The following is a 15510-nucleotide window of genomic DNA, read 5'->3' on the forward strand; positions in this document are numbered from 1 at the left end:
TATCAACGTGTCAGCTGGGGTGTTTGTGCTGATGGATTTGGTGCAGGACCAACCATGTGTCTAATTTATCACTGATGGCGGCACGAGCTGAAATACCGCAACAGAGAGACAGGTGCACACAGGGGAGTGGGCCTGTAGTAGGTAATGTAGCAACAGACGAGACAAGCAGGATATGGGGGCTATTTAGCCTTATTGACTGACCAAGTAGGCATTAGGCTAGCCGACTTTGTACATTATAGTTGCATTTAAACAAATCTAAGCCATTTACTCACAGGAGAGGGTAACACCTGGTAGACCTAGTAACCCATTATGATAGACCAACACACCTGAATTACACTTTTGACAATGGCATGTTTCTTAGGCTATTGACTATTTCAGAATAATTTATTAATCATATAGGCTATGCCCTCTGGTCCACACAGTCACGAGAGGCTGCATGCGTAACACCTCATTCAGGTTATCACCGGTCTAGTCTCATTACAATCTGGGTGCTCCGCTCTGCGCGCTATCACCTGTCCTGCTCTACCTGCTTTAATTTTAAACCTGTCTTTTTTGTGGCCTACGCCCTTCCAAATTCCTTCCGTGCTGAGCTAATGAGGCTCCTGGATTGGCTACTATGAAACCAATGAGGGCGCGGTTAACGTCGTAGAGCCCGGTAGGTTGCCGGGATAAAAAGTTTGCGGTGGCGGCCAGAGCAAAGTTTGGAGAGGGGGACATTATTGTGAACGTGTATCCGTGAGAGTATGACCGACGCAGAAGCGCAGAGCGCCCCACCGTCGGCTCCGGTGGAAGAACAGCCACAGCCAGATAGAAAAATTATAGGTAGGAAAAGTATAATTACTAGTGGCAAAAATATCTTGCTTGACAAATGTTTTAAGAACTTGTGAGTTATAAGTTTGTGGATTTACCCTTGCGTCATGGCCACGCACTAAAGGCAGAAACCTGGATGTGCCTCAAATCAATAGGCTACTTAAACTATGTCAGTAGGGCTACAGATTGGGTAGTTGGAAAGTGCGTATGTTTCAGTGACTCGTTGGTTTTGTAGCTCTTGGATGTTAATCTATGGCAGTAGTGCACATTGTACACCCAGGTCAAGTTGTGCTGATCCTAAGCAGTTTTTGGAGTTTCGTTTCGAGTTCCACATGCCTCATGTTTTACGCACGGACTTGGATGAATATCATTTTATTAAATACCTGCTCCATTATAAGACTGACATCAATGCTGATACAAATATATGGTTCAACAAGCGCATATATTTTCATTTGGAGACAAAGTAGGACATACGTTTGCGCAACTGACCCCACGTGGGTTTGTGCGGTTGGTAATGTGCCGGCCTGTTTAGACGCACACGGTTTTTATCAGCTTTAATTATTCAAACCGACATTTTGAGTTGTTGAGTATGAACGTGGTTGAATGTAGGCTAATGGTGTCACAATATGACCCTAATTTCACCTCATCAGATGTCACGTGTTCAAAGGGGGAGGGAGTTTGTTCACAGGTGTACGTCATCTTGATCAAAGATTGACGTCTGATTTCCCCTTGAGACAGTCCTTTAGATCAAAATGATCACTTGTCAATTATTGATTGCCACGTTAACTGGGCTTTCATTAAATGTTCAGTGAGCATTGGTGCAAATTATTTGTTAAGTTTCTGTTGAACATTCCAATTGAGGTGCCAATTGCCTTTGATTTTGGGTACATCAACAAAGATACTAGGTATGTTAATGTATGCAGTTATTCATGAACACTCCACAATGTTAAAACGGTAACGACAAAACTATTCACAGGAAGCACAACTTGTCCCTCTTGACATAGTACGTTTCTAGTCAAGTATTGTGATTGGCACAATCACAGCATATCCTGTAGCCTAGCTTGAACCGTTTTGGTGGATAAAAGTTGAGATAAGGGAGAAATGTACTAGGGAATATAATAGACGTTCCCTTTCAAGACCTCAAACGCAGCTTCACATTAATTGATTCTTTCTTTTGACTTGAGGGTTTGATTTGAGTTTGATGTTTGTGGTACAGTATTTATCAAACTCTTGTTGCAGCCACCGCAGTCCAAGGCACCGTGAAATGGTTCAACGTGCGCAATGGATATGGCTTTATCAACAGGTACCCTGTTATGTGCTAGAATGTGGTTTTGTGTAATGTGGCTGACCGATGTGAAATTAAACAGTACACTCATGGGCATTTAATTTGACACAATACATGTGCTCAGTAGTACAGGTATCTGACACATTAACATGGATATGGTTTGATCATTTTGGATTTGTCATAATTTATCATTGTTTTCTTCTCAGAAATGACACCAAAGAGGATGTCTTTGTTCATCAGGTAAACCCAGCAAGATTAAGTCATACCACTGGGTTGCATTCATTAGTGCACAGTATGTTTTCTTCTGTTTGGTGCCTAGTGAATACAACCCTGTATCACATCATCCAATCCATCTGTTTAGACTGCCATCAAGAAGAACAACCCCAGGAAGTTCCTTCGCAGTGTTGGGGATGGGGAGGTGGTAGAGTTTGACGTGGTCGAGGCCGCCAAGGTAGGCAAACCTGTAAGGACGATCTTTTTTACATTTCACCCTCTATTATTAACAAGCCTAATGGATAGTACAGCCCAAAATCAAACTTTGAAATACCTCTTTGTGCTTTTGACTTAGTCCTACCCCAATTTCAGTTTCATGCCATAAATTGTGTAGCTGCTGCTTTAGGCGTTTGGATACATTTAAAATTAATGGGAAATATTATATTTTTGTAGTGAACTATCTCTTTAATTTGAATGTCACTCAAACTGTTTGAATTGCACATCATTGTTCATTGTTTTAAATATCTCTCCTACAAGCTCTCTCTCTCCCTCTCTCAGGGCTCGGAGGCAGCCAACGTGACAGGGCCCGGCGGCGTTCCCGTCAAAGGCAGTCGCTACGCGCCCAACAAACGCCGCTTCCGCCGCCGCTTGTCCCCTCGCAGCCCCAGGCCAGGTGACGAGAAGGGCGACGGCACCTCAGGCCCCACCTCAGAGGGAGGAAGGGAGCACGATGGAGAACGGCCTGCACCGCGACGGCGCAGGCCCCGCCGACCCAGACAGGAAGGGCAAGAGGTGAGAAGTAGATGGATAAAAAGCTGCATCCCCACAGTTTAAAGTCCCTTCCCCTCCATGTCGACTTATTTGAAGAGGAAAAATAGACCAACTGAAAGTAATATGGTGAATGGAATTTACTGCCACTACTTCCAGGAAATTGCTTCCTCCTGTCCAGTTCCTAAGTGAATGTCCCCACCCTACCCTTACCCTCCCCATAATTCTTACCTTAACCTTTTTAAAATGTAAACTTCAATGGGGCGAAGTCAGTTGGGACGTCCCAAGGGTCCCGTTTTAGACTTTTCCGTTCCTAAATGTCTGCAAATGGAGGAAATTGGACCTCCACCTGTGCATATCAGTTGTGTAATCCATTTTCCCTCATGAAGTGTTGTACGTCTCTCCCCAGGGCGAGGCAGGGGAACAGGAGGGAGGAGCAGAAGGTGACCAGCAGAGGCCTCCACCGCGCAGGTTTAGGCCCCAGTACCGCAGGTGAGACCCATGACATGGCATTTTTATGTGTATGCTTTTATGTATTTTGGGATGTTCACATGTCAACAGATTTTAGCAGTTTGTGGATTACTTTTTAGCCCATAGGCTAGTATTCCAAGAGTTCATGATGGAATAGATTTGGCCTATTTGGCTGTAAATTTCACTTGCAGTGTATTTGTCCCATGCCATCTAACCTTCTCAGGCCATTCCGTCCTCGACCACCTCCCGGGGAGATTCAGGCGGGTGCTGCCCCCTCAGAGGGCCAGGCAGCAGACGGGCAGGAGGTGGTGAAGGAGGCCCAGGAGGGCCAGCAGACAAACGGGGAGCAGGCCAACGAAGACGGCCAGAAGCCCAGCCGACAGTTCAGCCGCCGCAGGCAGAGGAACTCCGAGTCTAACTCTGTCTCTAAAGTGAGCAGCTCAGTGCTTCCTATGTAATGTCGCTTTTGCCCCTGTACAAAATAATACAATGACAATATTACATTGCTGAGTTTCCCCTCTGTTCATATCTTAGGATGGGGTAGAGAAGCCCGACAAGCCAGATAAGCCAGCCTCGGAGCCTAGCACGCCCCCTCAGACCTCCAAGCCAGCTGACCTCAAGGCCTCCCCCAAGGCCTCTCCTAAAGGCTCACCCAAAATGTCCCCCAAAACCGCTCCCAAATCACCAGAGGTAAGAGGCACCCCAAAGTCTCTTCAATACTCCCTCTTGCTTTTACTAACTGTTGTAACTGGTCTTAACTTGGCGACCGTTTTACTGTAGTCTTACTGTAGGTATTCATGTATGTAGGAAATATTTTAATATTGACTCTTAGTTATGTTCCAACTAAGTAAAAAAAAAAATCTTAATTTTTCAGGCACCTGCCACAACAGTTCCCGTGGCCACAGAATGACACCCATGATGGGACCGTATAACGTGACCCCAGGCAAGAGGTGGGACCTCACTATAAACTGGCGCAGCCTTTGAGGGGTGGGGTGGAGGAGGGTGGAGGGTTGTGCTTCTTGCATTACTACTACAAAATTGCGACGTCGGCATCTCGTAGCTGATGTCACTAGTATGTGACCGCTTAGTTACTTTTTCAACGTATGGGTTTTCAGAGGAAAACAGTCTTCTGAAGGATGGTCAGCACCTGTGGTCCCAGTGGGTAACCTGGTGTTAAAGATGCTTTTCCTAATGACTAATTTTGGGACATTCTGGCATTCAATGAAAGCCCACCTATATTGCAGGCATAATTTGGTTGCCAATTGAAGGCTCAAACCCTGTGGGACCCACTGCCTGTTGTCAGGTTGGAAGTTTTAAGTCTTGGCATTAATTGTTCTATTATTTTAAGCGTTAATGTCTGTTGTTTCTCCCCCTTGTCCTCTCTGTCGGTCTTTTCCCCCTGTCTCTTTTCACCTGCCCGTCTGTCTCTCTCCCCCTGTCGCTCTCTCTTTAGGTCCTAGAGAGGGTTAGCTGGGGGACCGAGCCCATCTCACCACCCCCACCACTGTGTGCTCTACACCCCCCTCCCCCCGCAACCCACCTTACCCGACCCCCTTCCCCCACTCCCGACTTGTCTTGTCTAGCTAGACACTGCATATGGGGGGGGGGGGGGGGGTAGGATGGGAGGGAGTTGCGTGTCTATTCAGAAATGTGAAAATACACCTACTAGAGAAAAAAAGTATAAAAACCTGCTTGGATGCCCAGTTATTCCATAATTCCCCAGCTAGTTTACTTTAATTGACTGAGAATGGGCACGAGCAGTAGAGGACCCAGCCGCTATTTAAGTTCGATAATGAGGGGAAAACGAAGCATGTGTGTGAGGGTAGTGGTTCAGGAGTTGCGATGAGAACCTTGCCACCCCCCTAGTTTCTAAAACATGCTGCAGCCCACACCCTATTTGGAAAATCAAGGCCGGGGGCTGGTTTAAAAAAAGCATTTTTGTTATACTTATTTTTGTATGCGCTTTTCTTTTGGAGGGGATTATGTGCAATTTCAGTATCTAAAATGTTGATTAAAAATGTTTGCAGAAACTACAATGCAGTCATGTCTTTAATGTCCATGATACACACTCCTTGAAATGTAAAATATGTCTGACTTGAATCCTATTTTAGTGGGAAAAAACCATAGTATAAGTGATTGAATTTCTTCAATTCAAACTCCAGCAGAATCTGAAACTGGTGCCTCAGACACATTTGATATAATCTATAACATTAAATTGCAGTATATTTGATATAGCTTATTTGTATGCAATTTGACCAATTTCTGGGGATGGTAACTAAAATGATTCGCTGAAATGTTGGGGCATCAACATGCTCATGTTTGAAATGAGGACATTTGTCACACAAACCACGGCAGAATACTTCATCAGTATTCACACTTTATATAAATTACAGATCCTCTTTGTACAATTGTTCAATACAAATCTTCAAAGACAACCAGTACAGAATGGACAGCAAACTGCATACATGCGTAGTAGTTCAGGGACAGATTCCTGATGCAGTAGCAATCAAACCAAGGCCTGTTGCCATATCAACTAATATTGCTCACTACCCCATATAAAAAAAAAAAAAAAAAAACAGACCTACTCCTATTGGCGTGGGTAAAGTTTGAGTATTTGTAGACCCTTGTCACATTTCGTTTTTTTCAATCAAACCAGCACACTATATACATTAAGTCTAAATACATGATTTGCTCTCGTTAAAAGTAACATCACTGTAGGCTGTGCAATGAGTCATGTTAAAGCTGTCCACCATCTTGTGAAATTAAATTTAGGGACACTTCCAAAGGGGAAGTGGGTTGCTAGCGGTGGACTGGTTAACCCGTACTTCACTCAATGCCACACACCATAGCTTTGCTCACTGTAAAAATGTACATGGGTTTTTACACTGGCTGTTTTCCTATTGTAACCAGCTTCTATCCATCTCTGAAAACCGCTGACATTTTTGTATAAAGTGCAGGAATACCTCCAAGTCTCTTTCTCTCCATAGAACAACTGTGCACATTCTCACTGAAGCAAATCGCCACCCCATCAGCATAAGTACACCCGGGGTGGGGGGGGTTAATGCCTCAAGGTTCAGAAACCTTATTCTTGTTCCTGATCATCCCCTCTATATGCTCTGGTAATAAAAATCTCCCACCTCACTCACCCTCCACCCTTTCTGGGGTATGTTCAATTGGTGCAATGCTTTGTAATGTTGCACAACCTTTTCCTCGAGCAACCCCTGTTCCTGCCAACATCTCTCCCTCAAGCTCCATTTCCCAACTGCAGCCGGGCCCGGTTCCAAATCCATTCCACCTCCCTATCCCTTGACCCACACCCCCACTCTCCTTCCTCGATATGCCTAGACACAACCCCAGTACCCATTTGTAGCTCTCCTCCGAGCATCCCTGCCTACCCAAGAGTTTGTCTGGCCTCCTCAGCCTGCCCTCCCCAGTTCCCCCATGGGACCCCCTTAGTCAAGGCTCCCCCCCCCCAGGTAGTCCAGCTCTGTGCTCGGCTTGCTCAGCTCCATGTCCAGGTCCATCATGGCGGGCGGGTGCTGGCTGAAGGAGGCGGAGATCTGGTCGAACGTCTTGCCCCGTGTCTCCGGCACCCGGAAGAAGGTGAAGATGAGGAAGAAGAGAAGGAGCGCGGCGAAGATGAGGAAGACATACGGCCCACAAAGCTCCTGTGGAGCGGGAGGAAGGAGAGAGATAGAGGGGGAGAGAAAGGGAGGCGTATATTCATTAGTGTATCATTGAGAAGATATTTACTCATCAGTCCATGTCTGTCAGACACCATCCAATCCAGAGTAGGTCAGCTTCACCTATCATTAAAACCAATACTAAAGTCCCAAATGAAGGTTCCTGGTAAAAAAAAGAACCAAAACCACAAAGTGACCACTTACAGCGAGATACTGGAAGCCAAAGCCGATAATGAAGTTGGCTGTCCAGTTGGAGAATCCGGCCACAGCCATCGCAGCGGGCCTGGGGCCCTGGGAGAAGAGCTCAGCCACAAAGAACCAGGGGATGGGGCCAGGGCCCACCTCGAAGAAGGCCACGAAGCCAAAGATGGCCAGCATGCTGATGTAGCTCATCCAGGGAACGCTGTCCTGCCAACGGAAAGGCGGTGATGGTTCAGCCAGAGGTACATGAATAGAAATAGCCATTCCACCCATTTTGGCCTCATTATAATATAATATAATATGCCATTTAGCAGACGCTTTTATCCAAAGCGACATACAGTCGTGCGTGCATACATTTTTGTGTATGGGTGGTCCCGGGGATCGAACCCACTACATTGGCGTTACAAGCGCCGTGCTCTACCAGCTGAGCTACATCATTGACTTGAATGGGGCGCCCCTTCTAGTATTTTATTTCTATGGGTACATGATTCCAGTCAACCAAGGTCGAAGTTATGATCATATGTGAATGGGCTAATGAGTTCATTGGTATTCATATGGGACTGACCAATAAGGCCAGAGCTATCGTCATGACAATGGCACAGCCACACATTCCGGACAGCCCCAGCATGTGTAGCGTCCGGCGGCCCGTCCTCTCCACCAGGAACAGCTGTTGATTGGACGAGAGCAGGGTGACAAACAGATCAGTAACATCAGGCCTGGATCATGCTCACTCATTTCTAATTGAGACAACACTTTGCAGATGATTCTGACTGATTTTTTCCAACTGCCGTTTGTCTCAAACCTCTCCCCGGGGTCCCCCAGCCATTCCATGTTTTTGTATCTATTCCAGAGCTTGCACACCTGATTCAATTTGTTAACTCATCACCCAGCCCTTGAATAGGTCAATAAGATGAGCTAGTTCAGGGCTACAACAAAATTGTGAAATGTCTGGGGGTCCCCGAGGACAGGTTTACGAACCACTGGCCTAAGGCATTCTCCAGTCTGGTTTGGTCATAGATAAAGACTATTGTAAGTGGGAGCTTTCTCTACAGAATGCAAACACAAAAGTGAAGCTGATAACTTAAAGAGGTCTTTTCATTTTAAAATCAAAGCTCAACCCTCAACCCAGCCAACACAATCAATAACATTAAAAAAACAAATCTTGCCTTTTTGGATGAAGGCAGAAAGACTAAAGGCTCTATTCAATCTGAAGCGTTACAGATTGTGCAATATACATTTGAAGATAATTTCCGATTGAGACGACATATGCAGCGTTTACCGTGAATGCAGTCTCCGCTAACGTGGGAACATTGCCTTTAAATTTCAATGACGTTGTAACGGTGAACTTCCGCGATACAGATTGAATAGAGGTGCACAAGACACATACAGGGAAGGGTTAGGGTGAAGGTGTTCTGGTAGATGATTAATTGGTAGATTAAGTTGGGAGTTTCTCCCGTTCTTTCTGTATTGGCTCAGGAAGGCCAAGTTTGAAACGTTGGTCCACCAGACTCTGCGCATGTGGGCGAAGTGTGTGGCAACAAGATTAAGGTTGGGTCGACCCACTACGTTATCTTGTTTGTTCAGTGATAAAGGTGTAGAGTTAACAGTAATGGAGGTGCCTAGAAACAAGGCCTGCTTGTGTACCGAGACCACGGTGAAGGCACAGTTGACCACGCCGGCTCCTATAGTGGCGTAGACGGGGCTCTGGACCCCTGCCTTCTGGAAGATACTGGTGGAGTAGTAGAAGATCTGGAGAGGAGATAGAGGACGGTTGGTCATGGAATGGGGTCAAGCTTGAAGCAATACAGATGTGACTAATGCCAACCCTTATTGTAATATGATCCCAATGTAATTGTATTTCTTTGTCATTCTGTCATTGTTTGATGAAATCTAAGGACTCCAGATATAGAATGTATTTGAAAATACTCATCATCAGGTGATACACACACACCTACTGCACTCCCCTCCCCACCCTCTAGTACTCACAGCGTTGACCCCAGAGAGCTGTTGTGAGAGCTGCAGTAGGATGGCGATGATGATGGGCTGCCGGTACATGGGGGAGCGGAAGAGCTCTGCGATGGACACCTTCCTCTCCATGTCCATCCTCCTCTTCTCCTCCTTCATCTCCGCCAGCATATCCCCCACCTCCTGCCTCCCGGTCAGCCTCCTCAAGCCTGGCAAAGAGTGGGAATGAGAATCACGCTGAGCGGAGAACTTCAGATGGGTTTCAGTGTGTGTTTGTAATTCAAACCCTGCCCCTGATCTACTTGTAGTCCTCTCCAATCAATCATGAAGAAAAAGAGGCAAGGAAAGGAGATAAGGGAGGAAAGGAGGCCACTAGAAAGTGTTGGGACGTGGCAGGTCGTGACGTGATCCTCACCGCTCTTGGCGTGGTGCTCCTGGCAGCGGATGATGTAGAGAAAGCGGGGGCTCTCAGGGCAGAAGGGCAGCAGCACCATCTGTAGGACAGTGGGCAGAATGGTCACACCCACCAGCACTGGCCACAACTCCTCGCTGCCCAGCAAAGACTCCAGGCCCAGGACCTAGGGATGAGGGGGGAAAGAAAGGGGGAAAGGGAGAAAGGAAAGAGAAGAGAAGAGAATAGCGAGATGAAGATAGGAGAGAGTGAATGAGAGAGAAAACTTGAATGCAGGTTCAAGATTCTCTGTCATGTTGTTAAATACATTGTGCAAGCTCAGCTCTGTACCTGTGCTATGAGAATCCCTGTAACAATAGCCAACTGGTGGAGCGTGCCCAATGCCCCTCGCAGACTGGTAGGGGCTATCTCACCCACATACATGGGCACTAGCCCCGATGCCAACCCTGAGGGAAAGAAAATTAGGCTAAGGTTCAGAAACTGGTATGCCAAGGTCTGGAAACAAAAATGAGCAGCGATAGTGATTTCTATTAACTATTTCACCGGTTATTGGAATTTCAGTACTATTCATAGAAAATAATATAGGCTATCTACTACACCACTGAAAAGTACCATTTAAATCTACAGGATGAGTGCTCACCACAGAATGCACCTATGAAGAAGCGTCCCAGGATCATCATCTCAAAGGACTGGCTGATCTTGGCCATGCCCATCAAACCTCCTCCGATGAAGGCAAACAAGTTGTTTATGAGCATGGCTTTCCTCCTGACAGAGTACAAAGGAATAAATACGTTTTAATATTATTAGTAGTCATAGTTTACAGAAACCCTTTATAATTGTGGTAATAGGCTTTTGACAGTTCCACTATGTGTCCTCTAGATGGCAGACTTACACCACAAAACAGACACTGTTACAACGTGTCATAAGGAAAATGTTTTGGTTACAAAAGGAACAGCTATTTTTAATCCTTAAAAGTCACCCGTGCGTCAATCTAAGTAACATAATAAAAAATCCGTCAATTTAAGCTAGAGATATCTGATTTTTTTGCATGGACTGCGTCTCAATCCCCATCATCTGCCCATGTCGATCTTCCACGTCTGTGGTGGAAAGTGGCTGTCAAACTATGATGAGACATCCCGAAAATCGGTCATCTCACGAAGGGTTTTGCATACAAACTAATATGAGACTCTCACGAACACGATAGTGAACCATGTTGGATTTAACTGACTGACACTATCTACAGGGAACCATGTTGGATCTAACTGACAGACACTACATATAGGGACCCATGTTGGATCTAACTGACTGACACCATCTATAGGGAACCATGTTGGATCTGGAAGAGGAGAGGGATACCCTGATTATACAGTATATCGGTCCGGGTCTGTGAATTAGGTATCAACCATTCAGAATGATGTTTTATGGCCCACCATGCTTTTAATAGCATCATCTGAGATGGAATTTCAGGTTCAAGTTTTGAAGGGTTAAGGTTATGAGGGTAAAGGTAAAAGTGCCAACATTGAATATTCATATGGCTATGTATATAGATGCAGGTGGATTTGTACTGAGTGTCTGTAAATGAGAACATCCATCTATCATGTGAACATGGGAATGTACATAACATGTGTATGTGTTGCAGTGCTAACAAGCATGCATTTTGTGGGTATGTCATTGTGTGTAGGTCTAAGTGTGTCCAAACTAGCCCAGCAAGTAAGCATGAGATATGCATGGGAAAAGTTTAAACTGTATCCTTGGGATCAAATCAAATCACATTTTATTTGTCACATTCTCCGAATACAACAGGTGTAGACCTTACCGTGAAATGCTTACATTACGAGCCCTTAACCAACAATGCAGTTCAAGAAAGAGTTAAGAAAATATTTACTAAATAAACTAAGGTAAAAAATAATAAAAAGTAACACAATAAAATAACAATAACGAGGCTATATACAGGGGTTACCGGTACCGAGTCAATGTGCAGGGGTACAGGTTAGTCGAGGTAATTTGTACATGTACAGTTGAAGTCGGAAGTTTACATACACCTTAGCCAAATACATTTAAACTCAGTTTTTCACAATTCCTGATATTTAATCCTAGTAAAAATTCCCTGTCTTAGGTCAGTTAGGATCACCACTTTATTTTAAGACTGTGAAATGTCAGAATAATAGTAGAGAGAATGATTTATTTCAGCTTCTATTTCTTTCATCACATTCCCAGTGGGTCAGAAGTTGACATACACTCAATTAGTATTTGGTAGCATTTCCTTTAAATTGTTTAACTTGGGTCAAACGTTTCGGGTAGCCTTCCACAAGATTCTCACAATAAGTTGGGTGAATTTTGGCCCATTCCTCCGGACAGAGCTGGTGTAACTGAGTCAGGTTTGTAGGCCTCCTTGCTCGCACACGCTTTTTCAGTTCTGCCCACACATTTTCTATAGGATTGAGGTCAGGGCTTTGTGATGGCCACTCCAATACTTTGACTTTGTTGTCCTTAAGCCATTTTGGAAGTATGCTTGGGGTCATTGTCCATTTGGAAGACCCATTTGCAACCAAGCTTTAACTTCCTGACTGATTTCTTGAGATGTTGCTTCAATATATCCACATAATTTTCCTTCCTCATGATGTCATCTATTTTGTGAAGTGCACCAGTCCCTCCTGCAGCAAAGCACCCACACAGCATGATGCTGCCACCCCCGTGCTTCACGGTTGGGATGGTGTTCTTCGGCTTGCAAGCAACCCCCTTTTTCCTCCAAACCCTCCAAACATAACAATGGTCATTATGGCCAAACAGTTCTATTTTTGTTTCATCAGACCAGAGGACATTTCTCCAAAAAGTAAGATCTTTGTCCCCATGTGCAGTTGCAAACCGTAGTCTGGCTTTTTTATTGCGGTTTTGGAGCAGTGGCTTCTTCCTTGCTGAGCGGCCTTTCAGGTTATGTCGATATAGGACTCGTTTTACTGTGGATATAGATTATTTTGTACCTGTTTCCTCCAGCATCTTCACAAGGTCCTGTGCTGTTGTTCTGGGATTGATTTGCACTTTTCGCACCAAAGTACGTTCTTCTCTAGGAGACAGAATGTGTCTCCTTCCTGAGCGGTATGACGGCTGCGTGGTCCCATGGTGTTTATACTTGCGTACTATTGTTTGTACAGATGAACGTGGTACCTTCAGGCGTTTGGAAATTGCTCCCAAGGATGAACCAGACTTCTGGAGGTCTACCATTTTTTTTTCTGATGTCTTGGCTGATTTATTTTGATCTTCCCATGATGTCAAGCAAAGAGGCACTGTGTTTGAAGGTAGGCCTTGAAATACATCCACAGGTACACCTCCAATTGACTCAAATGATGTCAATTAGCCTATCAGAAGCTTCTAAAGCCATGACATCATTTTCTGGAATTTCCCAAGCTGTTTAAAGGCACAGTCAAGTTAGTGTATGTAAACTTCTGACCCACTGGAATTGTGATACAGTGAAATATAAGTGAAATAATCTGTCTGTAAACAATTGTTGGAAAAATGACTTGTGTCATGCACAAAGTAGATGTCCTAACCGACTTGCCAAAACTATAGTTTGTTAACAAGACATTTGTGGAGTGGTTGAAAAAGGAGTTTTAATGACTCCAACCTAAGTGTATGTAAACTTCCGACTTCAACTGTACACGTTTTGCTTTTATGTTGACTAAACACACCCTATATGGGTACTCAACACTGCAAGGTCATCATGTCACAGCAACACAGACAGACACACCTCCGACACAAACTCAACCAGGTGTAGGATTCAGAAGCTGTTAAGGACCCTTTTGGTCCTAGACTTGGCTCTCCGGTACCGCTTGCCGTGCGGTAGCAGAGAGAACAGTCTATGACTTGGGTGACTGGAGTCTTTGACAATTTTTTGGGCCTTCCTCTGACACCACCTAGTATATAGGTCCTGGATGGCAGGAAGCTTGGCCCCAGTGATGTACTGGGCCGTACGCACTACCCTCTGTAGCGCCTTACGGTCAGATGCCGAGCAGTTGCCATACCAGGCGGTGATGCAACCGGTCAGGATGCTCTCGATGGTGCAGCTGTAGAACTTTTTGAGGATCTGGGGACCCATGCCAAATCTTTTCAGTCTCCTGTGGAGAAAAGGTGTTGTTGTGCCCTCTTCACGACTGTCTTGGTGTGTTTGGACCATGATAGATTGTTGGTGATGTGGACACCAAGGAACTTGAAACTCTCGACCTGCTCCACTACAGCCCCGTCTATGTTAACGGGGGCCTGTTCAGCCCGCCTTTTCCTGTAATCCACGATCAGCTCCTTTGTCTTGCTCACATTGAGGGAGAGGTTGTTGTCCTGGCACCACACTGCCAGGTCTCTGACCTCCTCCCTATAGACTCATCGTTGTCGGTGATCAGGCCTACCACTGTTGTGTCGTGAGCAAACTTAATGATTGTCGTGAGCAAACTTAATGATGGTGTTGGAGTCGTGTTTGGCCACGCAGTCGTGGGTGAACAGGGAGTACAGGAGGGGACTAACCACGCACCCCTGAGGGGCCCCAGTGTTGAGGATCAGCGTGGCAGATGTGTTGTTGCCTACCCTTACCACCTGGGGTCGGCCCGTCAGGAATCCAGGATCCAATTGCAGAGGGAGGTGTTTAGTCCCAGGGTCCTTAGCTTAGTGATGAGCTTCGTGGGCACTATGGTGTTGAACGCTGAGCTGTAGTCAATGCGGGATGTCCCAACTCTGACGTCACCCCATTGAAGTTGACATTTAAAACGGTTAAGGTAAGGGTTAGGGTAGGGGTTAGGGTTTATGGTATGGATGTCCCAAGGATTCCGGATTGCACTAACCGATATGCATGCCTACATCTATGCTTATGTATATACTGTGTGTGTGCTAGGGTGACCACATGTCCCGGATTGTGCGGGACAGTCCCGCATTTTGACCCTTTGTCCCGCAACCAAACAATCATGTCCCGCATTTCATCAACAAATTCAAACACCACCAATTTAGAAAAAAAAATGGTTGATTTGTCCCGTATTTAAATCAAACATTCCAACCTGTCTCTTGTAGTCACGTTGCGCTTATGAAAAGATAGGCCTATATATCATAAGGATGTGGTAGCCTAAGCTTAATGGTGATGTTAAACACTTCTCCAATCGTTGTTGAGATCTGATATTCTGCGCAGCGCAAAACGAGACGTAGGCCAACGTCATATAGGCCTATCGTCAACCAATATTTCTCAAATCCTTTCGGACAAAATTCTGGCTAAACTTCGAGAGGACAGTTAGGCCTCCTAACTACTTACAAAAGGCGTGCTTCTGATGAAGACCTACAGAAGTAAGTAAATAGCCATATTAGACTGAAAGATATAAGGTAATTTCGTCAAACGTGTGAGGCTCTTCATGCCCATTAGTTGCTCATTTAACATATTTGTTGTTACTTTATTCAATCTCAGCCTAACTGTTTTACATTCCCTGAGTCCAACCAAAAAGGTTTTCCATTACCAAATATTCCCAGATTTTCATAAAACAGCCACACATGTGGGTCCTGTGTATCTCAGTTGGTAGAGCATGGCGCTTGCAACGCCAGTGTTGTGGGTTCGATTCCCACGGGGGGCCAGTATGAAAAAAAGTGCATGCACTCACTAACTGTAAATCGCTCTGGATAAGAGCGTCTGCTAAATGACTAAAATGTAAAATGTCTCTTGTTTCTGCATCACCAAA

At 45.2% G+C, this 15510-nt stretch overlaps 2 protein-coding genes across 9 annotated transcripts in view; one reads left to right on the forward strand and one right to left on the reverse strand.

Moving 5' to 3' along the window:
- Nucleotides 1-633: 633 nt before the first annotated feature.
- LOC311113162 (uncharacterized protein) lies at nt 634-5583 on the forward strand. 8 transcript variants are annotated; one of them, XM_084156338.1, is made up of 10 exons: nt 634-822; nt 2050-2113; nt 2302-2335; nt 2457-2546; nt 2867-3100; nt 3486-3568; nt 3771-3978; nt 4082-4237; nt 4422-4497; nt 5001-5583. In XM_084156338.1, exons 1-9 carry the CDS (start codon nt 744-746, stop codon nt 4455-4457), a joined length of 984 nt encoding a protein of 327 aa, XP_084012464.1. In that variant the 5' UTR covers nt 634-743; the 3' UTR covers nt 4458-4497; nt 5001-5583. The 8 variants fall into 8 exon arrangements, with proteins under 8 accessions (XP_084012464.1, XP_084012458.1, XP_084012461.1 ...); XM_084156332.1 differs by having other exon boundaries at nt 636-822; nt 2457-2558; nt 2846-3100; XM_084156335.1 differs by having other exon boundaries at nt 646-822; nt 2846-3100; nt 4422-4490.
- A 1416-nt stretch (nt 5584-6999) lies between these two features.
- The window catches only part of LOC311113211 (solute carrier family 2, facilitated glucose transporter member 4-like), a gene marked incomplete at both ends in the record, with an annotated part of 30754 nt that continues 22243 nt past the window's right edge, over nt 7000-15510 (reverse strand). Inside the window, 8 exons of the mRNA XM_084156407.1 lie at nt 7000-7215; nt 7435-7638; nt 7997-8098; nt 9076-9180; nt 9418-9605; nt 9812-9974; nt 10139-10254; nt 10449-10573. Of these exons, the coding sequence (XP_084012533.1) occupies nt 7000-7215; nt 7435-7638; nt 7997-8098; nt 9076-9180; nt 9418-9605; nt 9812-9974; nt 10139-10254; nt 10449-10573 (1219 nt within the window). The remainder of the gene's footprint in view (nt 7216-7434; nt 7639-7996; nt 8099-9075; nt 9181-9417; nt 9606-9811; nt 9975-10138; nt 10255-10448; nt 10574-15510) is intronic.

The sequence above is a fragment of the Coregonus lavaretus genome (assembly GCF_964263955.1).
Source record: "Coregonus lavaretus genome assembly, chromosome: 39".
NCBI classification, from domain to species: domain Eukaryota; kingdom Metazoa; phylum Chordata; class Actinopteri; order Salmoniformes; family Salmonidae; genus Coregonus; species Coregonus lavaretus.

Excerpts from the sequence above, each read along its gene's own strand:
- LOC311113162 (XM_084156332.1), top strand. The coding sequence starts at position 744 with ATGACCGACGCAGAAGCGCAGAGCGCCCCACCGTCGGCTCCGGTGGAA. Across the intron at positions 2,114-2,301 it reads GGATATGGCTTTATCAACAG|AAATGACACCAAAGAGGATG; the intron begins GTACCCTGTTAT and ends TTTTCTTCTCAG. Across the intron at positions 2,336-2,456 it reads AGGATGTCTTTGTTCATCAG|ACTGCCATCAAGAAGAACAA; the intron begins GTAAACCCAGCA and ends CCATCTGTTTAG.